This window comes from Tyto alba, unplaced genomic scaffold, assembly GCF_018691265.1.
Source record: "Tyto alba isolate M040663 unplaced genomic scaffold, T.alba_DEE_v4.0 Super-Scaffold_42, whole genome shotgun sequence".
Taxonomy (NCBI): domain Eukaryota; kingdom Metazoa; phylum Chordata; class Aves; order Strigiformes; family Tytonidae; genus Tyto; species Tyto alba.
Genome location: NW_024881318.1, coordinates 2,956,818 through 2,968,587, shown reverse-complemented (window position 1 = coordinate 2,968,587; position 11,770 = coordinate 2,956,818). Strand labels below are relative to the sequence as shown.

General features: G+C 40.3%; 1 protein-coding gene across 1 annotated transcript in view; it reads right to left on the bottom strand.

The window, feature by feature from the left end:
- Positions 1 to 322: 322 nt before the first annotated feature.
- LOC122152385 (alpha-protein kinase 2-like) overlaps positions 323 to 11,770 on the bottom strand; it is a 36,676-nt gene continuing 25,228 nt past the window's right edge. Inside the window, 4 exon segments of the mRNA XM_042804930.1 lie at positions 323 to 648; positions 651 to 826; positions 7,822 to 7,870; positions 9,742 to 9,959. Of these exon segments, the coding sequence (XP_042660864.1) occupies positions 593 to 648; positions 651 to 826; positions 7,822 to 7,870; positions 9,742 to 9,959 (499 nt within the window). The 3' untranslated portion in view covers positions 323 to 592.

Sequence of the window (11,770 nt, the reverse complement as noted above, 5' to 3'; positions counted from 1 at the left end):
GACATAAAAGATGCTAGCTAATTTTGTGGGGGGCGGAAGTCCATATGTTCAATCACGAATGGCTTTGTCTTGTATTAAAAGACACATAAATCTTTTAAAAAAATACAAGAATAGGATTATAGTAGGATTACAATATGCAATAATCTGGGAAAGAAAACAATTTTTCTATAGTAGCCTGAGCAACAATACTGTGCAAAACTTTCACTCAGTGACATCTTAAATATATTGATGTTTATGTAGCAGCTGAACCCACAGGGTCGCAGGCTCAGACACAGAGAAGGGAAGATGTTTTCCAGTGACCGTGGTGCACTCAATGTCCAAGACTCAATATGTGCAGATACCAATATACAGATAGGTTGTAAAATAATCCAGGCAGATGGCTTAGTTTGTCTTCAAAACCTTGTCCTGGTGTTAAATGTCAGGTATCAAGACCACAGAATCAGCTCCTTTCTTTGCAGCTGGCATCAGCATCAAGATGACTTCAAAATAATGTCATAAGGCAAAAGACTGAAGTTATCCCCCCACCAGGCACTGGTGCCTATCACTACTACACATCCTCGAGAGGAGTTTTCACAAGACGGGACAGGGCAACTCAGTGCTCTGAAGAAATGAAGTCTCTAGGTTCTCTTGCTTTCTTGGGCATTGTTTCTTTATAGTCGGTGAGTTTGGTAGATTTTTGGTTTTCATAGATGTTGCTTTCCTCTGTTTTTGATGAGTGGTTCGGAGAGATTTCAGCCCCAGCATCTCACAGTACTTATTGCACTGGTGGAGGGCTCTGAACTGCTCAATGAAGGAAATCGAGCAGTTGCCTTTAAAACCTTTGTATCTGTAGCAACAAAAAAAAAGAAAGCCAAATGGGATTTCAAGATTCATTTTCAGCACAGGGAGGCAGAGTATGACTGTTGACTCATAACCAGCTTGAAAACATTAACAAGTCTCTTCCACCCATGCTGTTTTGAGAAGCACTAACTCAGTCACAGAAAATCAAACTGAGCCACTAAGAGGTGAAAGAAACCAAGTAATAAGTAGTGACAGAGGAGGGAAAGGGGTTAAAGAAGCATAGTCTTGTGGTCTGTGTCCTGGCTACTATTTGTCATTTCATTTAGTTGGGACTATAATTACCTGCTGGCTAACTTTGTCTCAGTAATATATAAATGAAGTCCATTTACATCATTCTCTATAAACAGTTCTTTTGACTACCACGAAAGACAAGGTTGCCGCATGAGGCGGTGTCAGAACCAGCAGCTGTTTTCATCCAAACATGTCCATAACTTCAGCGTTACATTCCTCCCTCCCCCAGGCTTGACTACAAGATCTCAAGGAGCCAAGCCTCTCGGGAAGAAGGATGTAAGGAGCGTTCCTGAGGAAGGCAGTCTCATCCAGCCTTCACAGTTCCCAAGCCACCACCGTATCTCCCACTGCTACCTTTCGCTTCTTCAGTGGGCTAGCAAAGCCAGGGAGTAGCAGAGCATGCACATCTCTCTTCTCCTCACATTCCTTCTGGTGCCTGCTTCTGAAGCTGCATCAGCTTCTTTAAAAGCTGCACCTGCTTTTTAAAGGAGTAATTTTTGGCCAGATTACTGGGACGGAGAAGGGAGAAGAAAGGTCAGGGTGCTCTTCTCCTTACTGGGTAACCTTAAGCACACATTCTACCCTATTCTCTTGGTTCACTGGACATACAACGTCCTCAGAACTGAACTACAAGTTATCACTGCATGAAGAACAAACAAGATTTAGCACCGAAATTAACACAACATGCTCATGGCACAGCATTCCAGAGCACTTCTTTCCTCATGCAGATTGTATAGTGCTAAAGAAAACTGTTGCCCTGAGGTCAAACTCCTTCTGACAGATAAGCATCTTTATTGCAACACAGTTTGCCAAATCTTCTTCTACAAAGGAATGGTGCCAGTGCTGAAAATACACTGAAATACCGTGCCACAAAAGGACGATTTCTGCCTCCAGTGATACCTAATTGTCCTATTTTGCATCTCCAGTGTTCCTACAGAGAGGAAAGAGAAAAACTGAAACCGCAGTCTGACTGCTTTCCTAGCATCAGTAATTCCATCCTAGGAGGAAAGAAATCTCTTGGGTGGATAATGAAAAGCTGAAAGTTTCTGTAGGATATCTAAAAGGTAATATTTATTGCTTATTCAGGCACATACCAAATTGGCAATGTATACTGGCAGTTCCCCTTACAGACAAAAAAAGTCTCCTATACATTTTGCTGCTGCTTTTAAACACTGTCACAATTGCCTACCCATGGAGGATGGACCCCAAACGATTTCAGACAAGCTATGGCAGCCACAATGATGAAGACTTTGCTGATAATTGTAAGGTGAACAACATTATTTTCTAAGGAAGACCATTATTTTCTAAGGAATTAAATTATTGCTGGTGGTTAACTACAATAAGAAAAACTATTTTGGAGTTCAACTTTTTTCTCATAAGTATTTAGGAGTCCTTTTTGTCTTCTCATAACACTTTATTTTCAGATTCTTCTTTGAAGTCAGAGTTTTTGAATGTTAAATATGCATTTCAATGAAATATAGCTCCAAATGCATTTTACTATTATTTGTCCTGTGAAGCTCTTCACGCCAGACCCTCTTACACCCTGTTACCCTCTAAATTAAACAGGTAGTAAGCCTGCCCTGCTCCAGAGAAACCACTCTGCTGGCTTGCTATAAACAGCCAGGTGAACTTCAAAGGGCAGGCAAAGAAATTTTTTTTTTCCCTCTTCTCTCCAAGTAAGTTCTGTGCTTGTTTACCCAAAGGAAGTTTAAGAGGGCTGCCGTTGTTACTTCAGGACTACACCCTGGAGCTCAGCGAGACAGTGAACTGTTCTCTCACTCCTTTGGAGAAATGATAGACTTGAGGCTTTACTAGAGCCAACAGGTGTGTGCACAAGACACAGCAGCAGAACCTGAGTTCCACGGGCAAACGTGCCTGCGCTCAGCAAGAGAATCTCTTGATATCAAGCATTGATCCTGGCTCCAGAAACTAGCTAAAGCAGAGCAATGCACAGCCAGCAAAGAGCAGTAACTTAGACCAAAATATTTGTATTAATTTATCACGAATATGCAATTAACCATTGGGTCTTTCGGGTGAGTGCCAGCAGCTGCTGCTAGAGCACCTTCCACCACCCCGGTGTGTCAGCGCTGGGTGCCGCAGAGGTGTGTAACGAGGAGATAATGAGGCTCTGTGCAGACAGCCTTGGGGTAGCACCTGCCTACTCTGGTATCTGAAATTCTCCATTTCGGCTGCGAGAGTGATTGAGAGGCTTCATTTCTCCTGTGCTTTGTGTAGGTGTGTTCTGGCAGAAATATTAATGATAAGTTACCTCCAGGGCTATCAATTAGGCGAGAAGTTTCACTGCTCTGAATGATGACTGTTTTAATCTGTGGCTGCAAAATGACAGCATGCTCTTGCTCTTTTTTTTTTTTTTTTTCCCCTAGGTAGCCATTTTGTGGCAACTAAAGAAAATTTCTTCATGTTTTTTCTCTTGCTATAAAATTCTGATAAAATTCATTTATTTGTGAAAATAATCTTGGAATGAAAAAGTTGAGCTAAAAAAAAAAATACACTTTTCTCATGAAGTAAATAAAAGTCTGTCTAAATGGCTATCCTATCTGTATTTGGTATTTGTCACTTCCTGTATGTCTTTGAAGGAACATCTAAACATCAGTAGCATTTGCTCAGATGATACTATGACTAAGAGACACTTTAAATGAACAATTGAATGCCCTGCTAACTAACTTTAGCTTTGGAACTCAACATATGCCAGGAATATTTGCAGTAAAAGTAAGAGCATAAATATCTTGAGAAAAGAGACAGAACATTTATATTAAAAACATGTGATTATTTTTATTTTACTAGCTTTGCTCCTAAATCAAGCCATCATCATTTCCCTTCCCTTAAAATAACACATTTGCATTTGATCTTGTGGCTACAGATGTGGCCTAGGTAACACTCCACTTTGGAAGTCGAGGCATGGGTGAGCCTAGTCTGGCTCTGCAGTGTGCAGACAGCCCCAGGTCTTAGAGCAGGCCATAGGAAAACTAACCTATAGATGTGAGACCAAAGTTTTGCATCACAGTTCTCCAGCTGTTTGCTGTTTGTTAGTCACTGCTTCCAGACAGCCTCCCTTGTGTGCTTCCAGACTGCATCATTTGTTCTGGACAGACCTAATGACCATAGCTCTGCTGTAGTCTGGCAGGACTTGCGAGCTTAACTCAAACCATTCTGTGCTGCCATAGCTTGTGGTATGTGTAATTGAGGGAAGGCCTCCATTAATGAATGGCTTCTAAATTGTACAATCTGTATCGCTCTCATATGTTTTGTGTTCAGTAACACCAAACTATTGATCATTCCAAGCCCTGAAAAATATGAATCTGTTATTTTGCTCAGCATGAGCTATTAATTCACTGACTAGATGATTGATAAATAAAGCCCGGACAGAATTCCACCTCCCAAACTTGGCAGTCACATATTGGCCTGAACCAAATCTTCCTTAAATCTGAAGGTGGGATGTTGCATTTGTCCCCAGGCTTAAAATCCCCAATCCCTCTTGTTGCCTTGTTGGGTAAAACTAGATTTATCAATTCCCCGAAACCAGACAGACTTTCAGATCCACATTTGGCAAACAGCACCCCTGTTAATCATCACGACCGTAGGTCACTGTGTTCCTGATTCCTTCATCTTTGTGTTTACCATTCTTGGATAAATACCTGAGCATTTGTGCACAGCTTCTAACCTGGCTCACTGCTTGCACTTAGAAGCCAGTCACTGCGTTGTATTATTTTGGTTTACGTTCGCCAAAGAATCTACTGAGTAGCTTATTTAAAGGACTGATTTCCTGACTCTGGTGCGCCCCAGTGGCTACGCTCAAAATACTTTCCAGGCTTTTCCGTTTCTAGTTAGGCTTCGCCCTCTACTGACAGAAACTGTATTGCAGCTAATTCAGCACATGGAATAAGTGACCCTTTGCCTTGGGTCCATCTGGTTTCCAGTTCACTGGTAAAACAGACATAGAAAGGGTAAAAGATCAGAATTACTTTGAAGAGTGTTAATTGTTGAAAACATCGGTCTCTCCACAGCCTCTACAGAAAGGAGGGCAAAGATGAAGACAAATGATACATAAATGCTTATCCAGAAATTTTTGTTCAGACTTGGAATACGAGTCTGGACCCCCAAAAAAATCATTAACGGCAGTGAGCAATGCTGAATATCCGTACAAAATTTTAATATATGCTGTTCATTCTGCTTAGTTTACATAAATCGGGGGGATAAACGCCATGAATAATTCAAGACAGTTGCTATATTGTTTTTTTGCAAATTCATTGATAACAATTTATACTACGACATTAGATTATTTGAAAGCTTGACCATACTTTAAGCATGGCAGGGGTGGGGGAGATGGATTTTATTTTTTCCCCCCGATCACAAGTTTGAACTTAGAGTGAAATTAGAATTGCATTTAATTTACATTCCAACCACAAACAACATGAATGTCCATCCATTCATCAAGGAATCATTTCCCAAGGATATTTTTGGTTTGCCTTGATGTGATTGGCCCAGGCTTAGAAGAATTGGAGGCAGAGAACCTGTCTGTGGTCAGTGAGGTCACTACCTCTGCAAGGAGTGGTTGAGGAAACTCTAAGAATTCCTATAGGAAATCACACAAAAAAATCTGCTTTGTATCTTCTCTAATGATACAGTTAAAATCATAACAGCATCATACTACATTTTTCAGTTAAGTAGGACTATGTACGTTCTGCCCAACATGTGAGATAGACAACCTCCCATCAGCATGGCTGCACGCTACCAAAGGCAGCAATAGCCAGTAGTACAGATGAATTCTGTGTACTTGTTTGTTTTCCCCATCCAGGCTCGTGGAATTAAAAATCAAACTGCAGATACTAATGCAGAGGTGTCCTTTCTAAGAAAGGAGCATGAAAAAAAATACAAGACGAGAAAAATCTGTTCTCTTGTAGCAATATCATTAGTTAAATGACAAACAAAATAATACTCAACATTTTTAAGAGGTTGTTCACAAAGGAAAACGATATTCCCTTATATATGACTGAGGTGATGCTTACTACAGCTTGCATTGTATATTCATTTTCTAACTTCACCTTCCCCTTCCCTAGTCCAACATGTAATTCTACAGGAGTAATTTCCTATAGTGAGCTGGTCAACAACACCCATTAAAGCATTTCTATAAATCTTCTGATTCCAGAGAATAGTGTTGCCTAAATAAAATTTTTATGACTTCTTTGTTTTATAACAGGATGATGTAACTTCATTCCAACTGATTTAACTTTGGATTCAGACCTAAAAGAGTAAATCAATGTAAATTTTGAATGGATGCCAGCCTGCAAATGTTAAGGATCTACACAGAAAATTCTGGGGTCAAATTTTTAATAATTTAAAAGATATTGTGGGGGTTTTTTTCCTGTACCACAGGTATATAGCCAAGCTCTAGTATAAGGACTGAATACATATGACCAGATCTGCTTTTTCCTGTCAGTTTCTCAAAGGAAAATATGAATTTAAAGCATTGGTCACAGGTATTTGCTCCTATCCCCTTCCCCTTTCAGCAGCCAGTTGATTTGAATGACTGCCTGCACTGCCTATTCCTATTAATGGCTCTTTCGGCCTGTGGCATAACTAGAAGCTTTAATTAACAGAAACTTAAGAGAAGTGGAAGAAAGTTATAACGTTAAAGGCCTATATTTTTACACACATGCTTAAGTCTCCCCAAAAGACCTGAAACCATTGCAAAACTACTAGGAAAGAGGCTTCTTTAAATATTATGAACAGATCTTATGTTATAGGTCAGAATTACTGCTTTTGAGAAAGAAGGGAAAGAGTTACCATCAAATCCCTTATCTAATAAAAAAGGAAATGTGTTAAGTGGCCTACACAAAGCTGAATGGACATTTTCCCTCCACCCATGCAGCTGACAAGAACATGGACTCAAGAAAAGCTTATGGTCACTGCCTACTATAGGAAGAAAAACTAACTCACAGAGTTCTAAACTGAAAAAATAGTCTTTATAAAAGCTTATGCCATAAATACATATTCCAAAGCTTAGGAACTCTTCCTGGCTTCAGGGAGGATTTCAGCTGTGTTCTCTCACGCAGTCCCTGCACCACCCCTTTAAATTCCTTCTCAAAAGGGCAATACAAACTTTGGCCCCTTTGAGAGCACCTCCCTTCCTAGTTCCCACAGGGCTGTGGTAGATAGCCTCTCTTCTTCCAGTGGGAGAGTAGGAGGGGAGAAGGGTCACCTCGGCTACCGGCAGCTGGAGGAGCAGCAGGGCTGGATAAGCACTTGTATTTGCATTTGCTGGGGTAGGTGCTAGCTAGGGCAAGCCCAGCTGGAGCTCTAGCTCCAACAGCATGCTGGGTGTGAGAGATTTCCTCCATGGTCAGAAGCTCTGGGCACCAACAACACTGGGTCTGTCACTGCACCCCAGGCTGGAGCCACTGCTGGCCCTGCATTTTCAGCCCTACCTTCCTCCAGCTGAGGTACCACCAAGTAAAGTGCCTCACTTGTAAGTCACCAGAGACCTCTCAAGCAAAGCCCAATCCACAGTGTAGCCCCATCCTTTTAGAACAAAATAAATGTGTTTCCCTTATAGGCGGATTCCCATAAGTATGAACAAAAAGAAGTTAAAAGAGTCAGACGAGGACTGTTTTTTCCCAAAGTTAAAGCAAGAGTACATTTCTAGTGCACCCTCCCCCCAACATATTTACACTGTGAAGAGACTGATGTGTAAAGCAAAACCATGCTGTTGAGAAATAAATTTTCACTCACCCTTTGGCCAGTGTTGCTATGCCAACATCTGTTAACTTCATTCCTACACCTACAAGGCACGAAGGAAACAGCTTATGTTACACTAGAATTTCTAGGAATATCTTAAAATTCAAAAGCACCGTATATAGAGGCATTAAATATTATTTATTGATTCATATTTTTAATTTCAATTGTCACAGTTTTTTCAAAACATTTTAAAGTACCCCGATTAAAAACAGGATGTTTGTGCTTTGTATCACTAGCAATTTCTAGAAATCAGTCTCGTACCAGTAGTTTACAGACAGCAAGGTGACAAATAGAGCATAATTTGTGTCCTGTGTGAGACAGTCAGTGGGGGAGAAGGAGGTGTTATGCTCTGATGAGTGCATTTTAAGAAACATACAAAATCTTCGCTTATGTGCCTGCCCTGAGATGTGTATATTTATTTACGGGTTTTGTGGTTTTGATGATTTGCAAACTTGGACTACAATGTTTATCAGTAGGAACTGCATATTTGCTTTGCTAATCAAATAGCAATAGGTCAGACAACCTTATTTTTACTTTTTGGGTAAGATCAAAAATCTCTTTCTCATTCAGTATTTCCAAAAACTTGGGGGTTTTAACCTCTTCCTTTGTTGACCTGCTTATAGGCAAAATCCAGTCCTGCCATGTGCAATTTTTTCTATACAGGAAAAAATCACCATTTTGTCAAGACCATTTTCCTTGGAGAATACCCCCAGAAGTCTCAACTGTTATGCCTGAAAAATGCAGCTTAGATACTCATATGAGAAGATGATCAGAGAGGAAGGGTGTTTCTCTTCAACAGCAGCAGGTATATTGTCCTTTGTGGCAGCAATCATTATAGAGGCTCGGATATGATTTCTGCTGTTGTGCTTCCCTCAGGCTAGGATCTTGTTCATTTTTCCCCCTTTAAATTACTTTATGGGTCTTGTTTAGATGACTTGATAGTTTTCCTTTCTCCTCTTGTTAAAGAATATGGGATATTTTCTAAGATTCCACATTTTTTGGTTTTCTTCAACACGGGTCTGTCTTTCTCTGCTTCAAATACATCTTTGCATACTGTGTTGGGTACAGGACCAGCAGCTCAGCAGTTACAAGGAGTCACACCCATAGGAGCCTAAGGCAGCATTTAGTAAATGTGAGGAGGGAGTTTCTTCACCATTATTCTTTTTCTGAAGGAACACATTTCTTCAGACCTAGCCAGGACCTGAATGTGGAGCATTCCACTGTTGAGAGATTGTTTGTATTTCAATATGAGAAAACATGAAGGACTAGGATGTTATTAAAAACTGAAGTCTTTAATTCACAAGACATTTCATTAACCTCTGGGAGGTGAGACCATAAGCCAGACTTGACTCATATTGAGTGTCCTGATTTACTAAGGAGATATGTGGAAAAACAACTCTCCTGTTAAGAGTGTAAGATTTGTTTTTCCTTTTCCAAACTGTCTTCTACAAGGACATAAGTGAGGTGAAAATTCCCTTTCTCTGCTGATTAGATAAACATCATAATACTGCATAGGTTAATCCTGCACGTTAGCCCCTGCTGCCACAGTAGGCAATTAATTAATGTCTTTCTGTTCCCTAAGATGACACACACACAAATAAATACAGTGTACTTAAAAGAGGCTAGAAAATAAAATACCCTAACTCTCTCTTCTATCTTTTATTCTGATCTGCATGAGATGCTGTGTAAAACAGGCACAGGGCCACGGTACTGTCCACATCTGGAGAAGACTTCGCCTGTTACAAGCTTATGGAAGGAGCACATTCAGCATTGCCAACAGGACACAGAGAGCCAAGAATAACATTGCTCAGAAATAAGTCTCTGGAAGTTCTGCAGTTACAGGGATTGATTGTGAGCGGTCACCAGGCTGTATCACAGGAAAGCCATTTTATTGCCCCCATTCAGAAAACTCACCTTGCAGGTCAGTGACAAGCAAGCTCCCACTGGTCTTCTCATACACCCAGTGCTGGAAGGTGCAACACTTCTGGCCAGCCTCTGAGTCTCTTCTCAGGAAATTTACTTCTTTGCCATCCTTGACAGAGTATTTCACAAATTCCCCAACCAGCTCCTCCTCCACTGTTGCATAGGGGATGTTATTAGCAGGGCGATGAACAAGAAAAATAGGAATGATCCTGAAATCAAGGGATAAAAACCAATAAAATCCAGAGAGTTCTGTCAGTGAAGGAGTAAGAAACCCTCAAAGTGGCCAGTGTTCTCAGAGAGTGAATGAACAGTTACCAGGTCTAAACCAAGCCAGGAGACATCTGGATAAGATTGGGACCTTCTAGGCAGCTCAAGAACTTAATCACATTATCCTCTATGTTCTTCGTATTATTTACTCAGATGTAAACTTTTTCAAAGCATCCTTTCTTACGTTGTCCAACTACATCCCAGAACCTAAACTCTGCACAGTAGAGTGCTTGCTTATTTCGGAGTGTCACTGCTCTGGCTGCTCAGGCAAAGTGATACGTGATCCAGTCTCTGTGAGCTGCTAAGAACCTGCCAATTTGATCCACTTCAGAAAGAGCTTTGCCCAAGACCAGCATAGGTGGAGAATTTCTCAGACTAGACTTCTAAAACCGGACACATCCAAAATTAGCAAACACTTTTGATAATGAAAATACAAAGCGACTACTTTACCAAAAAGTAAGAGGAAACAAGAATGTCTCTGGAAAGATCATCAGATTCTCAAGACAAGTTGGCTCAAGTGAAAAATCTAGAATCTGAAGATTCTTGGACTTTGGCAAAGTTTGGATCCAGGTCAGAAAACTTCAGCTAGTTCTGTATGAAGTTTTCAGGAAATTGCAAAGTTGAAACATTTTGTCTCATTTTATTTATTTAGAAATTGAGCTAGTTTAGCCAGAAAGACTTACAAAGTTTGAAGGAATCCAGATTAGGTCCATTTATGTCTAAAGATTCATCAACACTCATGTCCAATTGGATAAAATTTCACTTGGAGTTTCATGGTCTTCCCAGATGAGAACGTGAAGTGATAATGACAACAGACTGGAGGGAAGTGTCTGTTGCAGTAGCAAGACGAACTTCTTGGTCACCAAAGTTCCTGCTGTCTGGAAAGCAGTGTTCTACCTCCAGATAGTCTTCTTCTGTTTGTACTTACATTGGAAAAACTCTACATACTTGTTAGGCAGCAGTATGATACTAGGATATAAGTCTCCAAAATTAAAACCTTAGAGTAAGCAAAAAAGTGCCAACAGTGTATATTAGAGTAGAATTTAATACTGCTCTGGTCATTTTGGAAAGCCATTCAGCTGGAGCTGGTAACAGAACATAACCATATTTTATCAGCTGGCTCACAAGAGCTCCTAGCAGTATACCAGAACAAATGGGAGAAAGGACTGTCACCACAAAACAGGCTTCTAGTTACTTGTTTTCTTACAAACAGTCATCTCTTAGAGCAACACTGACAAAGGGCTTGCTTCTAGACATACTTGTCCTGGATTCTGGAAACGGCAGAACTGTGAATGTACATACGTGCTCTATATACACTGAAAGGAGGTCTAGAAGAATTAGTCATGGGACAGAGAACCACATATAACCAGAGCGCTTCTGTATAAGTCTTCCAGTCCTAGTCCACAATCAAGTTTCTCTGACGCCATTAATTTATTTGTTGTTGTGATATTTTACCCTTATTGTTATAGCACATGCAGTTAAACTTGTACAGATGGCCTTTAAACCACTCGTTATTCTCTTTCTAAAGAACAATCACTGCAATTCTAGACACTTGTCTAGTTCTAATCTACTCACTCAAGGTATGATAACAGCTTAACTCTACTAGTATCATTCAAGTGAACAGCTTTTGTTAGTATATGAGGCTCCATATAGTTTCATATCACTGCACACTGAAAGGAAAATAAATGTGTCACTGGTTAATAGAAATGTTAGTACTACTCCATTGTGGCAGCATCATAGGTAACCTCAAGAC